Source organism: Brassica napus, chromosome C2, assembly GCF_020379485.1.
Source record: "Brassica napus cultivar Da-Ae chromosome C2, Da-Ae, whole genome shotgun sequence".
Classification (NCBI taxonomy): Eukaryota; Viridiplantae; Streptophyta; class Magnoliopsida; order Brassicales; family Brassicaceae; genus Brassica; species Brassica napus.
The window spans coordinates 56,104,026-56,128,052 of NC_063445.1; the positions used below are offsets into that span (position 1 = coordinate 56,104,026).

The 24,027-nt window shown below is 29.5% G+C and overlaps 3 protein-coding genes across 3 annotated transcripts; 1 reads left to right on the plus strand and 2 right to left on the minus strand.

Annotated features, from left to right (window-relative positions):
• Positions 1-3,517: 3,517 nt before the first annotated feature.
• LOC106436535 (protein GOLVEN 11-like) lies at positions 3,518-7,076 on the minus strand. The gene is made up of 3 exons (XM_013877498.3): positions 5,708-7,076; positions 5,513-5,574; positions 3,518-5,389 (listed from the first exon to the last, which is right to left on the minus strand). Exons 1-3 carry the CDS (start codon positions 5,796-5,798, stop codon positions 5,192-5,194), a joined length of 351 nt encoding a protein of 116 aa, XP_013732952.2. The 5' UTR covers positions 5,799-7,076; the 3' UTR covers positions 3,518-5,191.
• A 3,900-nt stretch (positions 7,077-10,976) lies between these two features.
• On the minus strand, positions 10,977-13,213 carry LOC106350572 (outer mitochondrial transmembrane helix translocase-like). The gene is made up of 3 exons (XM_048748397.1): positions 12,382-13,213; positions 11,764-12,280; positions 10,977-11,248 (listed from the first exon to the last, which is right to left on the minus strand). Exons 1-2 carry the CDS (start codon positions 12,482-12,484, stop codon positions 11,970-11,972), a joined length of 414 nt encoding a protein of 137 aa, XP_048604354.1. The 5' UTR covers positions 12,485-13,213; the 3' UTR covers positions 10,977-11,248; positions 11,764-11,969.
• A 4,533-nt stretch (positions 13,214-17,746) lies between these two features.
• On the plus strand, positions 17,747-19,264 carry LOC106436534 (basic leucine zipper 43-like). The gene has a single exon (XM_022695613.2). The coding sequence runs from the start codon at positions 18,596-18,598 to the stop codon at positions 19,127-19,129; it is 534 nt and encodes a 177-aa protein (XP_022551334.2). The 5' UTR covers positions 17,747-18,595; the 3' UTR covers positions 19,130-19,264.
• Positions 19,265-24,027: the final 4,763 nt, after the last annotated feature.

A 24,027-nucleotide genomic window follows, 5' to 3' on the forward strand; every position in this document is an offset into this window, starting at 1 on the left:
AATGATCGTAACGAGATAGCCATACGATCTTACGTTAACTATAGTTTTTTTTTTTTTTGTAACTGGTTACCTATAGTTTTTAAATGGAAATAAACACGGCTCGGCAGTGGCATATATATATATATATCTTCTTTTTATACGTTTAAATATATTTATGATGTTTCCAATAATAATATATTTCCTCCGTTTCAAAAATAAAATCATATTTTATAAAAAAAAATTGTTTCAAAAAGATATATGTTTTATTTTTTCAATAAATTAATTAATTGCAAATTGTAAACTTCAAAAAACATAATAGTGTTTATAAATATTTTATTCATTAAAAATTGTGAGAAATAGTTGATAATGAAAAATAATAGATTGGTGATTAAAAATTTATATGTTTCTTAATAAATATGAAAATCTTAAAACATACATCTTTCTGAAACAGATGGAGTATTAGATACACTACTAAAATAAACTGAAAAGGGAGAACTTATTAGAGCTATTGAAAATATTTTTTTGTTAGAAGTCTAGATGAATCACGAGTTGATCAATTTAAAGTATATTATATGGGGCAATCTATGTATACAATGTGAAAATACATGACAATTATAAGCTCTCATATATGTGAGATGTAACAATATATGTATGTGGTTCTTTCTTTTTCTTTTGAAAATGTGTTGTTATATACCTAATTAATGTCCTATACAGTTGTATTTATAAGAATATTTATGCATAACTAAATAGACTTAATAAATTAAAGAAAGCGTATATAGAATAATAATTAGTGTTGGGTCACAAGAAGAAGAGTAGTATATAGAATAGGGAAATAGGAAAAGAACACTCTCACATGCTCTCTCCACTACTTTGTCTCGTGAGTTGTTAGGTTATCTCTCTAAACACGCTTTCTCCATCCCTAACCTATATTAGGCCCATGAATTTATTAAATAATACTGACTAAAATGTATTGAATCATCACTAGCTAAAATGTGCAGATTCTCTAGAATGGACTTAATTAACACAAAGTTTATGAATATCGTTTACCATGTTTATAATGGCTATGGCTGTTGTTTCCTGCGTACGGTTAGTGTCAGGAGATCAATTGATGTCCATTGTAAATGAGAAAAAATTTATGTCCATTGTGTTTTTAGGCTAAGAATGATTAATAGAGTTATGCAGACCACACTTTCATGGCACATAACAAGAATAAAAAGATGACCGCATCAAAACACGTGCGACGTCGGTTTCGTGGTAGAGATGGGGCCACGTGAGCCGGTGGGTCTACTCACGTGCCAAAAACTATTACAACATCAAGAGTCGGCGGGAGTGAGGACAATCGCAGGGGCACTTTGGATATATGCATCATTCGTAGGTCCATTTCAAGATAAGACCCAAACTAATAGTTCCAAGTTATCTTTTGTGAGGGTGTATTAGTGTCAAAATTAACGGCCAATGCAGCCTTTTTTATCACTCACTGTTGCCCCCTTAAGGCAGCTAATCCGTGACGGTAGAGGTTAGGCAACATAATAATAGCTCGAGATCTCATCAAAGGAGAAAGGATATTAGTTCCAAAGTAATGGCCAATAATCGTGGATGTCTTTGGTCACAATCCGTCTGATACACGAAGTCCCTTTTCATTACACAAAGCTAGACATCATATTGCCCAAATTCGAGTTAGAAACTATGAATGTACAGGCGACGAAAATCTTCTAGGTTCTGTAAGAGCCATGAACATAAGATTCAAGCTTTTAGTTTGACCAATCGCAAACAAAAAGTTAGACCCAAATACTATTTTAATACCAATTACTTAACCAATAATGTTGATATGAATTGGTACAAGACGGCGATTCATCTTAATCCATCTATTTATAAATATTGGTCTTTGTAAATTATTATCACAATTAACAGAGTTAGTTTCCCTTTTTTAAGTTTCCTTAACGTAGTCGCTACCCTATAAAATCCTAAATTGTATTATTCTACGTACTTAGCTTACTTTTTATTATAGTTTAGTTCTAGATAAACTAATTGAAGATTCCATCACATCCAGCAGGTTCTTGTACACACAAACACTTGATATAAATTATCAGAATATTTATATATTTAAAACAAGGGAAAATATTACTAGGATCTTTAGAAAATTCTTCCCCTCCAATTTTGGTCTATAATAAAAAAAGATTAACACTGAAAATAATTAGAGATGCGAGAAAGTCGATTATATTTTCAAGAACCAAAGTCAATTTCACATAAGGTCTATCATTTTTAAAAGTCCATTCGGTGTTTTTAATTTTTTTTAAATATAAGCATAAACCTAATTATTTAAAGTATAATGCTTTTCCAGATTATATTTTTTTTTACATCCATTGTTTAATTAAATAAACTGGTTATTGTAAAATAGTTATTTATATACAAAATAGTGTATGGGACTGAGCTGGGAGCATCGCATATGTGTTATCTGTCTTCTTTCTCTTTTCTTTTTTTTCACTTTTTTATGAAGGCAATTAGTTGTCCTAATCATTATCTGTTTTATCTTCTTCCTTACTCGTACAATTTAAGTAGTTTAAGTCTAATGGTCTGACATGGTGTAAACAAATTTCCTTACAACATGGATATTCCTTTCCTCACGAATCATCTTAGGGATCAGTTAACAAATATATCCTCTATTTTCTAATATATTTTCTTGCGTGTCTTGTGATGAAATGAAACTAGATTAAATAATTATTGAATAATACGTCTCCAATTAATAACTACGTAATTAAACTGGGATTAAAGTATATGAGACGTGGCAGTTTATTGACGTAGGTCGCACCGTATCACGTGATACGAAAAGTTTTACTTGCCTACCTCACTTCGCTCTATCACGTGGCCAACTCAACCAGCTCTATTATTGCGGGTCCCACCTAATGTTTTACAATATCCCGTTTCAGTTTTTTTTTTTCAGTTTTATGTATTAACTAAAAACTATAGACATAAAAAATCAAAGTGTTTCAAAAAAAAAAAAAAGACAAAAAATCATAATAGTCTCTTTAATGAGCGTATATTATTTCAAATTTACTTGAAAATCTACTATGAATAATTACCAGACAGAAGATTTAAGAGATCAATAACATTTTTAAATTGTTTAAATATTTTTGATAATTATAGGCCATACAATGTATGTATAATATCTAGGTCTGATCCACATGGTAAGCCACATAACCTACGAATTAAAACACATGGGTTAGTTATAAAATTCTACGCAACAAATTTTTATTATTTATATATTTTCTATAAAATATTAGGGTTACAAGCAAAATTTATAATGTATAGACGGATACTAATACTTTTGGAATTTGGAATGCCAATTAACAACACTGGTTGTGCTTAAGACCAACCTTGAACATAACTTTTTAGTGAAATAGTTTTTTTCCTCGTAAATCTCTCGAGAGTTATATTAATTAAGGATGTATGGTATTTAGAATCTAAACTCTAATACTATATTAAATTCGGAACTTAAAATTAATTGGTAATTAATCAATTGATCTTAACCTTTTATACTTAGGTTAATTCCTTGAATTTTCCCGGGTGGAATAGTTTATCTCTAATATATTACCTAAGTTATTGACTTGCATACGTCTATAAACTTAACTTAGGGGACATAGAAACCGGTAAACACAAAAGTCAGGGCACGTGAGGAGAGAAGCGCCGCTCATGTGTGCCCATTCCTTGCCGTTAACTAATGTGCCACAATGACTGTCGTCTAGCATGCGCTGGGCCCCGTGCACTGGCTCATTGGCTCTTTCTTTTCCAGTCGCCGTTTATTGCCAAAGCCGAGTTTGCGGTTTAGAGTGACAATGTGACATATGGTGAATGGTCGCTCTCTAATTCTACTGTAAATTCAGTTTGGTATCACAACCCGAATAAGGTGGAAACCAAAATTAAAACCTCTGCTTGGTAAAAACCACTGCACCTCTGCTTCTCTAGTTGGTGTTAGAGGAAGACTCATCTTTGATTCGTTCAACTCTTTATTTATTTTGGTTCTGCCATGACTTGAGTTTTCCTGCTTCATTTTTATACATGTGAGACGCTTCTCTCAAGTCTCGTCTATCCTCCTTTAGTTTCTTTTTCATGAATCTTTTATCTATGATTATAGAAATAATATTCAATGTCCACAATAAAATTTATTCCATTCTTTTGTTCAACCCAACCACCAAATATGCACTTATAGTAAATATTTAATTAAAGTGTTTGCACACAAAGTTACAATAACTTTTTTTTTTGTTAAAATAACTTGGTAAGTGAATTCTCTCCTTCACCGTGTGTTCCCCGAAGCCCGAACGTTTCGTTATATGGCCACATTCCCACTATGGCTAGACATCTTCAAGAAGCCCATTTCATATAGCCCGGTCATTCTTTAGTCCTTGTTCTTGATTCAGATCTGACTTTGATCCATATCACTATCATTCTTACTTTAAACTTCTAAAGGAAACCTTTAATTAGGTTTATTACTCTGTTATATGTGTGGTCAACTGTTATATGTATTAACCTTCATTTTCATAAATGATTCGGTACTAATCTAAATTCAAGATAGAATTGTCCGCTTTTTCTGTTCTTAATCAGTTCACGTACTTATTTTATATGTATATACACTACAGTATATCCCATGTTGTTTGGTTAAACAGGTATCTTCAGCTAAATCTAACTACCGGAATTTAATATCTAAAGCCATTTTTCTAAAAACAATAGTTTGTATAAGTAAAGTGAGAATGTTAATCAAAACTTCCAGGTAAGAGATAATTTACATAAACAAAATTTTCAATTATCAATATGATTTTTCTCTCCTAGTTTAAGCATTGACGGCGAGAGAGGGACTGAAATATTCACTTGAATTTTTCAACTAACCGCTTGAAAAATTGCGATTTCCAGTTAAGAACTCAGATAATTATAAAATTATTTTTCTTAACAACCAATAACTAAACATGTGTAATTGTGTATAGTGACATTAATAACCAAAAACGTCTCTTCTGAATACATACAAAAGCTAACAAAAGTACCACCTGAGAAAAGCTTGTGTCGGCGTGCCGCCTACCATGATCAGTAGTAGATACATGTAAAACGTAAAAGAAAAAAAAACTATCAAAGGCCGAGTAGTGATGCACCAAAATTGAAGCCTCATTGGGAAATATAGGCTCATGTTTCATGTTAAACACACACACACACACACGTAGTTCTGTTAATTGTGCCTAGGAGGATGATGACCAGGGTCGCTGTAATCGGCCGTTAAACTCACCGTTTTGGTGAGCCTCTTCTTGCTCTTTCTTTTCCTTACCGTTTCTTTACTCTCTATCGCTAAACTGTTCATTTCATTTGCCTCGCCCTTCATATTTCCATGCTTCAACGCCTTTCGGTTTCCCATTACATTTTCAATAGCCTAATAACAATAAATTATTCAAATTGATATATTATAACCAATATGTTAAACCGTCGATGTTTAATATATATTGCTTCATAAAACACAAATCATGGATTGAGATTTTGTTGCTATATAACGTACCTTGCTGGTAATCTGAGTACTAGTGCTTGCTCCAAGCCCACCATTCTTTGCCGCTTGTGGAACTATAGAGAAAATTTATAGAGAAAATTTGATGAGCGTAATTATAAAATTCAAAAGATATATTTAAATAATGAACATCATAACACATGCTGAAACATACATAGCTGTTATTGTATATACTGATCTCCAACATACCTTCTCTATTAAACTTTGCATGCGAGACTTTAGCATGTAATAGCAAGATGAAAAATATTAGAAGATAGCAAAAAGCCCTCATGGACACCATTTCGTGTTTCTTTTGTTCCTTCCGTTGCCTTAATGTGTGTATGTTTGTGTGTGAACAATATTAAAGGGGAGACTTGTGTATATGAGGGGGAAGAGAGGGGAGGTTTTATAACAGAGCGACAAAAAGTCCAAGAAGAAGAAAAAGAGCTCAAGGTCAAAGCTAGTATTCCAATAACCTTTAATTACTCTCTCTCTCTCGTTTAATTATTGAAATATGATAGTTTATAAATAGTAATCCTAATAAACAAAACAAGAAGGTAAATGCGGTTAACCGTTTTGAATGTTGATTTTGCTTGGGGATTGTCCAAATAAAAAAGAAAAAAAAATGAAAGTGCTAAGCCCAATGTTGTTCAAAGCTTTGGTTTTGAGAATTCATGTGCTTCAAATTATACTAGAATTTTGATATCATATAAACTTTTTAAATATGTAATTTATATTTAGTGTTATAAATATTGTATAATTCTATAATCTTATTGTTTAGGCATAATATTTGTAATGATTATTATACTTTGATTTGTTTTATATATTTTAATTTATTATTAATTTTTATTACTTATTAATATATTTTTTAGTTCAGCACAATAAATTCATAATCTGAAATAATCAAATACACAGTCTCCTATAATATAACTTTTAAATTTCTATAGTTTGTATACAATACATTTTAATATTATTTAGTTATACTATAGATGGATATTTGTTATTATAATTTATATATATATATATATATAGTGTTATATATATATATATAGTGTTTAAGAAACTATAGTTGAACATCTATCATTTTTGGTTTTTGCAAAATTTTATAAACAAATAAATTGTTATGCTTAAATAATATCTACTCCATTAATTTAGTAAATAGCATGAATACATAGTAGTATTTGTCATATTATTTTAGTAGATTTTATCAATATAGGATACTTTTGGATGTTATGGTATGAAGTTTTCTGATTTTTAATTATTAAATTAAGATTTCAAAAAATTATATTACAACCTAATTTTTTTTTCATGTTACTTTTCAAAAAATTATATTTTTAGCATCAATGATTTTATCTTTTACAAAATTTGGAATATTATAATTTTAAGTTTTTAATATTTATTTTTCAATTTGTTACTTGGTCAAGAAATATTACACAACTATTTTCTTAATTTGAAAGATTATAGGGAATGACTTTTGAATTTGTTTGTCACTAAATCAATTCATTATTTTATTAAAATATATTTGACTTTTTGGTAAGATTTTTTAAAATATTTGTTTTCATGAGATTTTGTTATAATTAAAATAAATATTAAATTTAAAATGAAATTTAATTTGTCATTAATATCTTTAATTAATTATTAATATTTCATATTTTCTAGTAACATATTTTGTATATAATACATGAACTAAAAGTTATTTATTTAGTATTATATTTTGTATATAATCATGTATTTATGTGAGTTTTAAAATAATTAAAAAGATAATATATAGTTGTAGATATAAAAATTTAACATATGTTAATAATTTTCATTTTGTATAAAATATTATATAGTTTATGAACTGAACCCGTTTTAACGATGAATGATAATTTATATAAATGAAAGCATTTTCTAAGAATGGGGTTTTGTGCAACTCTAAAAATAGGTTAATCTACCAATTTAATATAATTTTGTCATATTTAATTCATATAGCCAATTTTCATATAATATAGACTATAATGATAAAATTTATAAAACAGCATATACTTTTAAATTAACATAAATTATAATAATATTATATTTCTAATTACGAAATAAATTAATTCATTATTTTATAGAAAAATATTTAATTTTTTGATTGATTCTCTTAGAATTTTTCTCAACATATATTTTTATAACTAAAAATAAAATTCAAATTATATTTAAAATTGATTTATTAGTAATATCCATATTTTTATATCTTTCCCAACTGATTTTGTTATAATTAAAATAAATATTAAATTTATAATTAAAATTTATTTGTCATTAATATCTTTAGTTAATTATTAAAATTTCAAAAAAAAAATAGAAACATATTTTGTAAATAATACATGAACTAAATGTTAGTTATGTACTATTATATTTTGTATATAATCATTGGGGAATTGCCACTAATACCACTTTTCTAATACCACTTTTCAACTTTACACTAACCAATTTTACCATTAAAATTTTAATAGGTAAAATACCATTATACCCCTAATTAATTAAACCTAAAACTATTCTCTTCTTCCCCAAAGATTTCTTCAAATCTCAGATCCAAAATGAACGATACATGTAATCAAATCCGACGAATCAGACGATGTTGACGAGTTCTCCGGCGCTGAGGAGTTCTCCGGCAAAATTTCTGACTAGTTATACGGCAAGATCCGACGACGCTGCTGATGAGCTCAAACGAACAAGACGAGTTCTCGGCGAGATTTACGAACACTGAAGAGTTTCCGACGAGATCTGACGACGAGTTTTCCGGCGAGATCTAACGAAGACGAGTTCTCTGATGAAGCTGACAGGCTCTACAAGCTCAGACGAACGAGACGATCTCTTTCCCTACACCTAAGAAACGCTAACAAAGGTAAGAGGATAATAGATGGTGATTTTCGTCTCTTTCTGTAATTGTAGGTTGGTTTATCAAAATCGATCTGTTTCTCGAAAGGAAAACGAAATTTTTCTCATGAAGTTTTCAAATCTCAAATTTATAAGACCTTATAAATTGAGTCCTTTCGAATCTTACTGTTGATTTGTTAGCAATCAAAAGACATAGAGCTTAACATATATTTAATTACTAACGTAAGAGTAATATTATTCCATGATTACTTCTTCTTTTGGTTGATCTGGTAATGTTGCAGGGAATTACAAAGGTGTGCTGTGAGCTTTTAGATTTAAAGGATGCTGTGGAGAATATATGTGGTGATATGCATATCAAGTACCTCACTTTCTTGAGGTAATACAATGCTACTATTTGTAGTTTGACTAGCAAAGTTTAGTATGTGCAATATATGAGGTAGAAGGTTGGTATTTTGATGTAACGTTATGTTTGGTACTTTATGAGATTCATTTTTATGTCTTGTTTTGTGTATAATATCTAAAGAAGCAGTGGAGATGGAGATGAGTTTGTTGAGTTACGAAAGCATATTATTTTTGAATCTTGTTTTTGGAAGTGAGCTAGTGCTGATGTGTAGGAATAATATGTGATTGGCTTGCGTTCAGATTTTGAAGATCGACCAGGTTGGTGAGCTGTTTGAAGAAGTAAGAGGGACTCTGAACTAGAACGTGGTTTGTGCGATCAAAGAATTACATATTTATAACACTTTATAAAAGTTGCAGAGTTGGCTTGGTAATACATTCTTCTCTCTCATCTTCTTCAGACATCTCTTAATTAGGATGTTGTCGCATCCAAGGGCTCAAACCATACTTGTAGATGGAGCTTTTAGGGAGGGCGAGCCGCTGATTCCACTTCCTTCATTTAAGATCTTGGTGCTTCTCACATTCTCTTCTCCATCCACAGGAGTTAAGGTAAGTAGTAGTATTTATAAAACTAAACCATGAAATGAGCTTGTTTGATTCTAATCACAAGCATGGTCTCTGTACAGTCTACATAGAGGGTTGAGACAGTATATCCCTTGCTGAAGGACGTGGCTCTTTCACCAGATATGTCTTTTTGTGTTAATTGTCTTTTTGAGGGACTTTAGAAAACTTAACTTGTAACCCATTATAAATCAGTTTATAAACGTTTATAAATCATTTTTGAGTTCCTTATACTTATTCTGCCTAGCATTCCTCACAAGACTTCTCAAGTTCACACATTTATATGTTTTAATAGACATATCCGATCAACTCTTGTTTAAAAACTTCTTTATAAAGACTTATAAATCGTAGTTTCACAAAAAAAAAAGAAAAAAAAAAGAGACTTATAAATCGTCAAGTTGTACTTTTAATAATATCCTGAAATCCAGATTTATAAAGAATTATAATTAATGCAGTGTTCACTATCCGAAAATCTTAATCTTAACCAGAATTATTCAAATAACAAGTCCAACTAAGCCTTATTTGCTTTTTGGATAACAGAAGGAAGCAAATCCTAAAATTACTTGAACTCTTATTTAAAAACTTTTTTATAAAGACTTATAAATCGTCGAGTTGTACTTTTGAAAATATCCTGAAATCCAGATTTATATTTTATAAAGGTCTAAAAAATTTGAACAAATTTAACTTTTAGTAAATAACTGCATGACTAATGTTGTAGAGAGAAACTCACACACATTCAAAGACTGAATTGAACAACATTAAAGAGTTGACGAAGTCGGTTGTTTAGAACATATTCATATAAATTGTTTTTATAAATATTTTATAAACTCTTATAAATTATTTACATACCTTTATAAACCCTAGAAAATTATTTTATTAACTCTTATAACTTGTTTAATAAGCTTTTCTAAATGGTTATAGACTCTTATAATTGATTTAAGATCTCCAATTGATTTCTAAACCTGTATATACCTCTATAAACCTTATAAATTATATACATACCCCTTATAAATGATTTATAAACTTTTATAATTTTTTTAATAAACATTTATAAATTGTTTATATACTTTATAAATTGTTTTATAAGCCTTTATAGATGGTTTATAGACTCTTACAAATAATTTGTAAACCTTTATAAAAGGTTTATAATATTTATAAATTGTTTTTAATAAAATTTTATAAATGATTTATAAACTCTTATTAATTATTTATATATCCTTATAAATATTATTTTACAAGTCTTTATAAATTGTTATAGCCTCTTATAAATGATTTCATAGACTTTCTATGTGATTCATAAACCAATAAACCTTATAAATTGTATGCATATCCCTTATAAATTGTTTATAAACTTTCATAACATTTTTATAAACAATTATAAATGGTTTATAGACTTTATTAATTGTTTTATAAACCTTTATAAAAAGATTATAAACTTTGCAAATTGTTTTATAAACTTTTATAAATGATTTATAAACTCTTATTTGCTTTTCATCTCTCCTTTGCTCTTTATTTTTATCTTCTTTCATGTGTTATTGCCTTATATCATACGTTGCAAAATGTAAATTCACAAATCCTTGTTCCCATTAGCTTTTCTTCATTTTATATCCTTGTTGAACCGTCAAGATCCATGTTATCAAGATCAGGAGGTGTTGGGTTCACGAAATGTTTGTATTCCTCAGGGAATCCAAACACTGTATTAACCACAAGATGTAACAAAGAATAAACAACGTTTTATAAGTCTCTACAAATCTCTAATTTATAATTTAATAAACTCCTATAAAACTACATTTATAATCTTTTATAAACACTTCACATTATTGCAAAGACACCGATTGGATAATCACTTTTGAATTGTCTACTGGTTCTGTTCCAGCTTCATAAATCCTCAGAGGCAATCTCAAAGATGTGCAATTCATTGCTATCTAGCTGCAAGACGAAATAAAAAATGATGTTAACTTTTAATCATGGTCTAAAAATACCTTATCCAATCATAATGTTTATATATTTCGATAACAACCTTACAAAGAATATATGATAACAAAAGACGAGACTTTTCAAATTCACACATTTATATGTTTTTTATAGACATATATGATTAACTCCTGTTTACAACCTTTAATTATAAAATCTTGTATTGCATTGAGTTGTACTATCGACAATATCCTAAACCCAAGATTTATAAGAGGTTATAATTCTTTAAAATGCAATGTTCACTATCCGAAAATCTTTCTCCTAACAAGAACTATTCAAATGACAAGTCTAAATCAACCTTATTTGTTTTTTGGATAATAGAGGAACGAAAATCCTAAAATTACTTGAACCCAGATTTATAATGGTTTATAATTTTTCAAAAATTCAATGTTTACTATTGAAACTCTTTCCCTTAGATCGACATGTTCTAAACCTACCTTCGTTGACTTTCTTCGAACAAAAAAAAATACCTAAGTAGCTGCTTCCACCTCATCTGGTTCCCTTGACCATCTCAATCCACAATACTCGCCTGCTGCAACTTGCGTCTTCTTCGACGTAGCAAGAACTTTCTCCAAATCCAACTGTGACAATGCCCTAGGTACCTGACAAACAAAATGATAGCAACTCACAACATCAACACTTGCAAATTTGGTGACTGCAACAGCATTGGACATTTTCATATGAAACTTAGAGGACATGGTCTCCATTTTCTCTCTTCCTCTAGGATTTCTCTGATAGGGAAGTAAGCTGCTTTCTTGCAGAGCTCAAAGATGTCTGATCCGGTGTAGCCTCCGCATAGACGAGCTAAGTGATCGTAGTCAATATCGGGCTCCACCCTCTCTCCCTTCAGCGTCACTTTCAATATCTCAGCTCTCTCCTTACGTTCAGGCATTCCAATCTCAAAGGCTTGAGGAAGACGCCTCATTATTGGTTCATCAAACTCTGATGATCTGTTTGTTGCAGCAAGTACCATCACCCTCGCATTCGCTACGAAGCAACCATTATACTCATTTAAAAACTACTGTATCCAAGTAGAGCATGCTCTAGACTGCACTAGAGTGATCTGAAAGGTGAATGATTCAACTTACGATCAGTAGAAAACCCATCCCATAAAGCCATAAACTTAGTCTTCATGTTTGCCATGGCTTCGTGATCTATGACTTTTGTACCTGTGACTTTTGTTTCATGCATCTTTTTCTTCACTTATAAATCATTGAGTTGTATTTATCAACAATCTCATGAAACCCAGATTTATAAGGGGTTATAATTCTTTAATATTCAGTTTTCACTATCGTAACTTATCTCTTCCTTAATATGCAGTTTTCACTATCGGAAAATCTATTTCTTAGCTGAAACCATTCAGATCAATCTTAATATGACTTCAAAACCAGATTTAAGTTTTCAAATACTCAATGTTTTCACTCTCAACGTTTCACTATGAAATCAGTTTCTCTTAGATCGACCTCTTTAAATGAGATATCTAAGAGAACCTTGTTTGATTTTTCGATAAGAGAAAGCACAAAATCGAATCAAACAAAAAAATACAGAAATTAGAGAACAAACAAATACAGAAATTAGAGACATACAAGTTGTCAATCACGTATAGGAGTCGACATCTTGGAGATTTTGAATCGATTTCGTCGCCGGAAGTCTACGGTGAGAGAGACACGCCGGAACTAGACGGTGAGAGAGAGACGCTAGAAGGAGAGAGAGACGACGGTGACTCGACGGTGAGAGAGAGACGACGGGGACTCGGGAAGAGGGAGAGAAACCGATGGTGGAGAAGAAGATAAGGTAAGGGTATTATTATCTTTTGCTCACTAATGAAAGTGGTATTTCTGAAAATGTCCTTAGACTTATGGTAAAGTTGAAAAGTGGTATCCAACAAAGTGTAAAAGTAAAATTTCCCCTATAATCATTTTAGATAATATATTGCTTTTTGTTTCAAAATAAACAAAAAGATAATATATAGTTGCAAATAAAAATTTAACAGATGTTAATAATTTTTGTTTTTGCATAAAAAAAATATAGTTTAAGATGTTTTATCGAAGAACAATAAATTTATATATCTATTTATTTAAAAGAAAGCATTTTAAAAATAGGTTAATCTACCAATTTAATATACTTTTCATATTTAGTTCATAGAACACTTATTTTAATACAATATAAATTATAATCATAAATTATAAAATAACATAATTTTTTACGTCAAAATTTTAATTAAAATTTATTATAATAACTTTATATCATTAATTACGAAATTATTTAATGCAGTATTTATAAAATATATTTAAAATGCTTGTTAGGATTTTGTTAGATTTTTTTCAACAGAATTTTTTATAACTAAAAATAAATTCAAATTTATTGTTAAAACTGATTTAGTATTAATAATTTACTGATTATTAATATTTAATATAAATAATTAAATATATTTCATTAATAAATTAATTAAGTGGTCCCACTATGACTTGTCAATAGTGGATGAAAATTAGACTCTAAATTAGTAGATTAGATTTACGCTCTTAAAATTTCCACTGTGATATAGCATTCTTTTTGCCAACATCTTTTTATCACTGTGATAGTAACATGTATTTACTTATATTATTTTCTAAAAAAGATCTTCAAATTTTATTTATATTATTTAAATATTTGATTATATATAACGGTAAAACAATAATGACATGATATTTTTTACAAAAAAATAATGACATGATAATATATTGGGCAATTCTCTCAAAAACAATTTTTCGATCTTGGATCGATTGTGATCTTTCGCTAGGCGAATCAGTTTTCGTAAGGCGAGTTCTTTTTGTTGTGTTTTCAAACCAATCGGATGCTGTTCTTCTACTTTCTATCTTTTACTCCGATTTTGGTTTGATGTAATAAAGCTCTGATATTATCTGAGTATCAGAGCTAAAGCCAATCATCTTTCGATTGGTTTTAAAAATTAAACTCCTCTTCTACAATATATTGTTAAATCCCTTTGTTTATGTTGGTTATTTTCACTATTCAAGGATATGCTCTCAACCCTGTATCGCGAGAGTCAATCTTTACTGTTGTACTGAAGCCGATGGGCTTTGAGTAAAGTATCTTTGCAGTAAGGAAGCGGTGGTGTTAGACAGATATTGACTGGTTTCAACGGAGGTTTTAGCAAAGTTGGCGTCCTCTGACGGTCCGACAAAAGACCTCTTGTTGGTCAATCGAACTATCTCTGGATTATAATCTACGGTAGTGGAAATTCCTGAACACAAGTGAAGGTTAGAGCGAAGAAGGAGTGTAGAGGTCTTGGTGTTTTGCAGCAAGGTTTCCATCATTTCTATGTTGCGGAGAAGTAGAGATGGAAGATCGGTGAAGAAACTTTCCGGCGGTGAAGAACAACGGTGGCCGAGTTCGCTGCCTCACATGAAGACATGTAACGTCACGTGTCGTTTTTCTATTCACTTAGCTCCACGTAGAAAGACAGCTATCATGAACCGACTTTTATAGTGGGCTGATTTAGTATTTCGGGCTTCTCTTTAAGTTTTATGTTATTGGACATGTTATAACGTACAAGCCTTGTAATGTCCATTGGGCTGAGTTAATGAAACTTGACAAAAAAAAAAAAGTTTTTATCACATAAATAGTATCTAAGAAATAAAATGATCAAAATAGCTCTTTTTTTTTAACATTTTAATATTTTTTTTTATTTTTCAAAATTTAAAACTTTATTCTCAAAATATCACCCCTTAACTCTAAAACATAATTCTAGATTAGTTGATCCTATGGTATAAATGTTGTTTTATCCTTTAATAAAAAAAATTGGTCATTTTTTTCTTTCAAATTTATTAAAATATATTTTAAAGTATATTAAAATCTATGGAATTTCTCTAATATATTTTAAAGTATATTAAAGTATATTAAAATCTAACTTTTTAAGATACCAAGTAGTACGTATAATTTCTTCTACACCCTTGTATTAGTTTGAGTTTGTGACTACACATGAACAGAAATCTTGACTAACCGAAGAATAATATAAAACGAAAAACCATATGATTAAAACTATACATATGTAGTTTAATAACGATAGTTAGGTTTTAACATTTTTTTGCGTATATAATTCTAACAGACTGTAAAGTTAGTACTTAGTCTAATACTATATACACTAGCTATATGCATTACTACATATCACACATGCTTACACAGAAACACACAATCTTTAACAAAAGGCTGTCACGAAATCCTAGAGAGTGGTATTGCAACGTGATATTAGTCAAAGACTCGGAAGTAGTATTAACTTGGAACCAGACAAAATTGGTTTTTGTACCAAACCGAAGACATCAGAGAGGATTTGGTTTGGATCCAACAAACCAAGTTTAGAGCATTAAATGTTGTACGATTATTGGGAAATAGGTTAGGGTCGTCAAACATATAAGGATATTGGAATACATATGATATATATAACTTTACTCTATTATGCAATAGAAAACTATAGAAATAACTAGTAAGTAATTTTGGACGGAGTTGTTAGACTTGCAGATGTACCGGAAAAGAGAATTTAAACCAGCACCGGCCAACAAATGTTAAAACCGACCAGAGGCACTTGGTTTTTACGCTGTCGTTTTGGGGATACTAAAAACCTCATGTGGATGTGAAGAATGAGACTTTTTATAACATATATAACAACATGCAAAATTCAAAATTGGGCTTTACTTTCCAAGGATCTTCACGTGATGCTTCTCGTACTTTTAATTTTTGCACTCTAAAAAATATCTTTGGAATTGAGAAAATATTTCAACTTTTTTTATCCCACTTTTAATTATCTTACCCTCCAAGAAAGAAAAATAAAATATTTACATACATGAAAAATTGAAAACACTCAAATCAGTTTAGCGATTAAAAATGGGTGACATGAGCTTGATAGAACTTCAATGGGTTCAAGTTGGTTCAGACGAAACTTGCTACAAAGAGGCTTAGTTATTGTCTGTTTCTGGAAACAAGACATTGCCTCTCCGTAACGCTAATTACATTTTGATACACACTTTCAAAGCTGTTAAGCATCATTATGTCGTTTTAATGTGTTTGGTTTCCGCTTTATTTAGCTTTGAAATTCAAGTTTATCCCTTAGAGCATCTCCAAAAGAAAGTTTATAACTCCAAATATATAATTTTTTGCTCTCCAAAAAGAAACTTCAAAACTTCAAATTTGAAGTTTTGAAGAGTGGAACTCCAAATATAGAGTTTCACTTTTCAAAACTTCAAATTTGAAGTTTCATCTTTTTATTTACATTTTGGTCCTTACAATTATACATCATATTTATAATTTTTAAATATTTTTTTGTTTATTGTTTTAATCCTTAAAACTTTTATATCTCATAAATATTTCAAATTTATTTTATAAATTTAAGTTTTACACATGAAATTAAATAAAAAAAAATTGAAACAAGATTTATAATATTTTAAAACTAGAATTAAACAACAAGAATATTACAAAAAACCATGATAAAAACATATTAAAAAGACACATGAAGACATAATTATTACTCAAATTTAAATATTATAACAACACTAATAGTCTGGTAAATTTGCTCTGGAACCTCCCAAATCTCCAAAATATTGTCCAAACAAATTTTGTGTAACCGAAGATGATTGTTGTTGTTGCTCTTGATGCATTTTCGTATGATTCTTTCTTGTTCAGATCGAATATATTCACGAATATTAACATCATCAATAGAAGCTAAGTTTTTTAGCAATATTTTATTTTTCTATTTTATTTCTTTAAAAGCTAACTTTTTGCTTCATTTTGCAGTCGTAATTCAATCATCTCATAATTTTTTTCCCTGCTTGTTGTACTTTTGTTTAAAAGATCAAGAATTTTTTCGTTTGATGATATCAAACTATCAACAGCCATATTATGAGGATATTTGATTTCAAAAAAATTTGGCTCGTAATCTACAAATAAAAAATAAAGAGAATCATTTTTTACTTCGAAATGCACTAGTTGATCATATATGGGAGCATTATGGAAATAATTTTATGGAATAATATAGTATTTACTTGCAGTTTAATATTTAATTATATATTTTTATTTATAATTTTATATTTTAGTGTAAGATTTTTTTAATTAATATTTCTGTAATATTTATATATATGTACTAGTTATTTTATAGAAGTTTTATGAATTTATATCAACTATGACAAATATAAGGACCATAATGTAAAATATAAATAATTTTGAAGTTAGGCTTGAAGTTTTACTTTTGGAGAAAAACACATTGAAACTTCAAATATAGAGTTTTGGAAACTTCAAAATAGAGTTTCTTTTTTGAGATGTTATTAATCTCGGTCTGGAAACAATGCATTAATCAGTGTCTTTGACTTTATAGTAGTTTGTGTTTATTATGGGCATTCTTTCTTCTTATATGTTTCCCAATCTTACAATGAGTTACGAAAACGGAATAAAGAAATTAGCTTCACAACATTCGCATTCTTTTTGTTCAAGTAGGTAGGCCACTTTGGATAATTTTGACGCAAATGGTACATCAACTTTTACATTCGCATGCTAAGTACGTGCAAGTTGGCATCCACCGACCCATTTCACCGTGAAGTACTGATGATAATTACTCACGACAAAAACGTTATTACAACTTTTATAAAGTTTCTAAGTCTGAAATGTTTTGTAAGGAAAAAACGAAACAAAAGAAATTGAAACACAAATAACATTCACGATAACTATTTGAAAAAAATATTATTATGTTGTATATTTCAGCTGTTTTTTTGGCACTCACAATTATTTTTTCCCCATGCTATTTATTTTAAATATTATATTCTTGGAAAAATTTTATAGATGCTTTTTTAACGGTATATATGATCGCATGGGTGACAAAACGACTCATCCATCATAAGCGTAACAAATGCATTCACAATTTCACGTATAGTATTTCCAGAATCAAACGGTCGACGTGTTACCATCTGAAAACTACGCATGTTTGTTTATGGTAAACTCATGGCAAATAAAGATTAAAGGCATTAAAACTAAACTATCCTAAGAAACAATAAACCACAAAAGATGTTAAACATTGACAAAGATGTTGAAATTAGTGATTTTTTTTCCAAAAAGTATCACTGAAGATAAGTTAGTGGAGAGATTCATGGTGTTTTCACAGAAATAAATTTGTCATTCATTAAATAGCATCCAACATCTTAAGTTTAAGCCTACTAATCTTCATATCTCTCCTATCTTTCTCTCTTTCTCTCTCTCTTTTGGTGTTTGTGCTTCCTGCATTAAAGAGAAACCATCTTCAATGTTAGACATCTAAACCCCTAAATGGAGTCTAGTGTCCATTGCTCCCATCACTGTTTCGATATTCTTGAAGGAATGTCGCCACAAGACGATCATTTCAACTCAGCATTCCTACCAAACGCTAACTTCCATGTCCCGATACAGTCCTTACCACCAAACTCATCAACTCACAACAACAACAATCGCTCTCACTTAAACCCAACCATTTACCACAACGAGGGTCTCGAAAGAAGGGCGAGAAGAATGGTCTCTAACCGAGAATCTGCAAGGAGGTCACGCATGCGGACAAAGAAGCAAATCGAAGAGCTGCAGCAACAGGTGGAACAGCTCATGATATTGAATCATAACTTGTCTGAGAAAGTTATCCATTTGCTTGAAAGCAACCACCAGATACTACAAGAGAACTCACAGCTGAAGGAGAAAGTCTCTTCCTTGCAGATTCTCATGGCGGAAATGCAAATACCCATGAGAAATGTGGATGGAAGCATCAATGACCGGGTTGTGAATCATCTCAGAGGAGAGACATTGAACAGGACCAATGATTTATTTGGTAGGTAAAAAGAAAAATTTCATGTTCTTGGTATGCTAAAGGCAGTAGTAATAGTAATACTATGATTGACTCGTATATGTAATGTGACTACTACACTAGCAATTGTTTGCATATCTGTATATAATAAATAACAACATGCAGTAGAAAAAAAAAGCAATGCAGTAGAAAACTGTGTAATCACATCACATTCTTGGTCTATGAAGCATATCAACTTAACACTGTTACTTATGGTTTATTGCCTACATCAACAACTCTTCTTCTTCATCTTCTTAATCAAGGCACGGGTCTCCATAGTACGTGCAAGGCCACCTGAAAGTTATAGCCAAATAAACCAACAAAAACAAGAGCATTGTTACAACACAATCTAAAGCTTACCTGCTCGACAGAATGGTTTCACCATCTATTGTTGTTCTCTCCTCGCATTCATTCACTGAGAAAGACAAAAACAAATTCAAAAGATCAAAACTGTACATGGTGAAACAATATTCAAAAGACCAAAACAAGATTCAGAGTAAATATCATTTAGAGTGGGCCTTGAGACTTATGATTAAGGCCCATGTAATATGACGTGAAAATATCTAAGCTCTTGTTAGTTGTTGTCTCACTTGTCATTGTCATCGTCATAAGTCATAATCAACGTCGTCACAAGGGTCAAGGAGTGAAATACTCTACAAAACAGTAATATACTGTGACTAGCCAGTATAATGCATGATGGTTAGTGTTTCTAATTCTTGCATAATTTGATTTAGACATATCTTCATAACTGGTTTTTGACAAAACCTAAGAAAACATTTGTCATAGCTTCTGATATAATAAATCGAAATAAGGTCCAGTAATCCTGGACGATTACTTGTGGCTGTGCGGTACAACTCTGACCACTGTCTTTATAACGAATCTTTGGCCAGTCCATAATGTTCTCTCCTCGCCATTGCATGCACGCACACACAAATCTTTACTGCTGGCAGTATATGTATATGTATGAGTGGATGTCAGTCTCATCTGTGTGGGTATGTATAATTAATGGAAGTACGAATAAGGAGAGCTGGGAGACGTTGACGGGAGATGGGCCGTGTGGGCCAATGAATTACGTGACAGATGTCTTGAACGAGTTGTGGACCCATGGGCTTGTAGAAGAGTTTCAATCTCAACCGACGACTGGACCTTGAGAATCGAGATCTCGATAGTGACCTTCCCACTCAATTCATTGACAAACAAACACTTCATATGTATTGGAGTGTAGTGTCTCAAAATAGGTTATTGATATTTCCATTTTTACACATTTTAACAGATTTTCTTATAGCTTTCAGTGCTTAACAAAATACCCATAAATGTTATATACGCTAGACTGCTAGTGTCAAATTTAGGAATTTATTATTCTTAAATAAAATAGCTCTGTATGTATGTCGGTAAGACAGTAACTGTTTTGTAGGTGTGTATATGGATTGTGAAATTACTAGCTAGTAGCGAAGAACTCCTGTGTGCCAATGGTGTTCGTCGTCCTATCCCATTAAACCGGACTAGAGAAATAAAATTATTTGACTAGATACAAATCACATAGAACGTTTGACATTTTGTCGTTATAATATAGATGATTTACATATAAATACACTATCTTTGTTTTATTAGTGATGGTTTGGAGATTTGATTAGTTGATCAGAGCCTTATTTCATGATGATTAGAAACAGTGGCGGACCTATAATCAATTATAGTTGGGGGGCACAATACCAAAAACAGAACAAAAATATATGAATCGGGAGCACTTTTTTTGTTTATTCACTAAACTAAAGAAAATTTAGGAGATGATTGTTTTGTTAGATTTTAGATTTTGGTTTTTAGTTTTTAGTTTTTGGTTTTGCAGTAGATCTTGGTTTTTTGAAAAATATGATTGGCAGTTTTAGATTTTGGTTTTTAGTTTCTGGTTTTTTCTTTTTAAAATAATAAAATTTAAAATATTATAAATAGTAAAATACTTATTATTAAAAAATAAACAATAAAATTTAAAATATCTATTCTATTAAAATAGAAGTCATAACTTAATTAATATGTGATTTTTTTTTTAATTTTGATTACCTTTTAGAAAGTTGATTCAATTAATTTAATATAATATTTTTCAATAAGTTTTTTTTATCTTTAACCAATAAGATTTTTTCATTTATAATTTTGTATCATGTGATTTAAAATATGCTATCACTGAAAATCTAAAAAAAAATTATATTATTGCATGTGAACTATAAAAGATTGTTGTGTTTTAAAATGTTATATCAAATAAAAATATTGTTTTTCTTTTGTTGTTGGACGTTGAAATTTTATTATTTTAATTTAATAAAGTTTAAGGATTTTAATGGTGAGTAGATGATGCTTGTGGACATAAATTGGAAATACATAACCATGCAATAAGAACGAAGGAGTTGCCACTAAAATTTTAAATTTCTAAAAATAAAAAAATATATAAAAGCCAACGTTAACTACTGCTGTAAAACTAGTAAAATCCAGATTTTGGTTTTTGTTTACAACTAAACAGTTATTTCAAAAACTAGTTTTCTTATTTTCTTGGGAATATATTTCATCAAAATCTTGATTGGAAAATAAAGTAGTTTTTGAAAAACAAAAACCAAAAACCATTTCAAAAACTACTAACAATCATCTGTTAATTAAATTAGTTTAAGTTGTTTAAGAAAAAAAGAGTAGGAGGGCACGTGCCCGTAACCATAAGTCTATACCCCCTTGATTAGAAAACAATTGATTTTTCTAATCGATTTTACGTAATTAAAGATATATTTTTTGTATTTTTTGATTAATTTCATATCACATAAATTTTTGGAATAATATTGCAGATGCTAAATTTTTAAGCCTTTTATAAAAAAAATGCTAAATTTTTGGGATATTTTGAAAAATACCCTATTCACTAATTAAATTTGAAAAATGCATTCAATTTTTTATTTTTTGAAAACTACGCTTTCTTGTATGTAATAAGATATTTTGGTCCTAATGATGGTTAGAAATACAAATCTAGTAATTAAATTTAAAATTTTGATTATTATCAAAATTATCATAAGTTTATAATTCTAGATGATTCTCTATGATTATTTTTTGTAGGATTTTTTGTGATCTTTATTGTTATTTTTTTGAAGTTGTTACTCTTTCCTGTTTCGGCGGCAGAAACAACATTGATTGAATCTTTTTATTTTAGCAATTCATTCTTTTCGCATCATAAAAACAGACAATTAAACACTTTCAAAATGATAAAAAAAAATATGTAAAAATTATATATAAGAGTTCCTTTGTACTCCATATGAACAAAGTTCACAGAATATCATTTCGTTTCTAGATGATACACTCTTTTACTTTTTAAAATAATGGTCAGGATTGTTGTTGTTTTTTTTGTTAGATTAAAGATTAGCAATTTGTTTGGATGGTTTAATGTGTGTATGTCGTATATGAAAAGAAGAAAAAATCCTTAGAATAGGAGATCATTTATTTGGTAAAGTGATCGACAATTTTTTATTTTTCTAAAAGTTCTATTCTATGAACAAAAATGTGGTTGATCAATAAGTAGTTACTAGTTAGTGGAGCTAATTTTCTATTTTATATTAAAAGTATTAAAATAAGTATGAGTGTTAGTAATTTTTAAAAAATTTCCTTTTAAGCATGTATTTCTGTTCTAAAATAAAATATCAAATTAGATATGGATAATATAAACATTAAATTTGGACAGTTTAGTAATTTCACTTATGAATAAGTGTAGCTTTCAAAAAAAAAATGGATGGTGTAGTTTTCATTATAATCTTATTTAAAAGTGTATTTTCTAAATTTTCTCTAAATGTTTTCATATCATCAAGTTTATTACTTATTTAACAGTCATGCGAAGGATGAATGACATTTTGTTGCGATGAGTGTATGGCATAATGTGAATAATATTAGATGACTGTTCATTTTGATGTCTTTCTTTTGTGAGTTTGTGAGACAATATCGACATATGGTATACTACGTTTGTTTTGAGGTTGTTATTTTGACCATATATTACGACGATAACGTTAGATATTTATACTGAAATCATGCTCATTGGTTCGACTACACATTTCAGCAAAAAAAAATAACGAAGGTTTAAATGCTTTTGAAAAATTATAGGTTAACTAATTTGAACATTACCGTTTTCATCGTGAAAATAACGATTAATTGAAAAGACTAGGGTAATAACTAGGGCTGTTCAATATGGTAAAACCGAACCGTACCGAATCGAACCGAACCGAAATAGACAATATGGTTTGGTTTTGGTATATACCATATAAACCGAATGGATATAATTTTATAAAAACCGTAGGATTTGGATATGGTTTGGTATATAACCGATTAAACCGAATAAACCGAACAAAACCGATTAAAAGTAGAAACATGTAAATATGTATCTATTTTATAACAATACATGAAAATCTATTTGTTACATAAGTTAAATTTGTGTTAATAACTATTACCATAATTTTATAGTAATAAAAAACTTTAATTTGTAAAACACTTGAACTATAACTAAATAATAATACATCGCAATTCAGACATCTTATTTTCTAAGTCTTTTTTGATCTTTTTGATTAATTTTAGTCTTCACTAAATTAATATGAAGATTATAAATTTGATGGACAATAATTAATGAAAAATTTTCAATTGAAAAAGTATGACTTTAATAAATATGGAAGAGTGGAAAAATTTTTCTTTCATGTTTCTGTTTTGTTTCATATTTTTATTTTCAAAATTTCAAGCTTTGATTTTAGTTATAGATTTGATTATTTTATTTGATGGTAGAAGCATTTTAACTTTTTTGTTCATTTATTTAAACATGTAATATATTTTTAATAAATGACTGTGTTGACAATATGACTCTAAAATTCATATAATATGATCTCAAACAAAA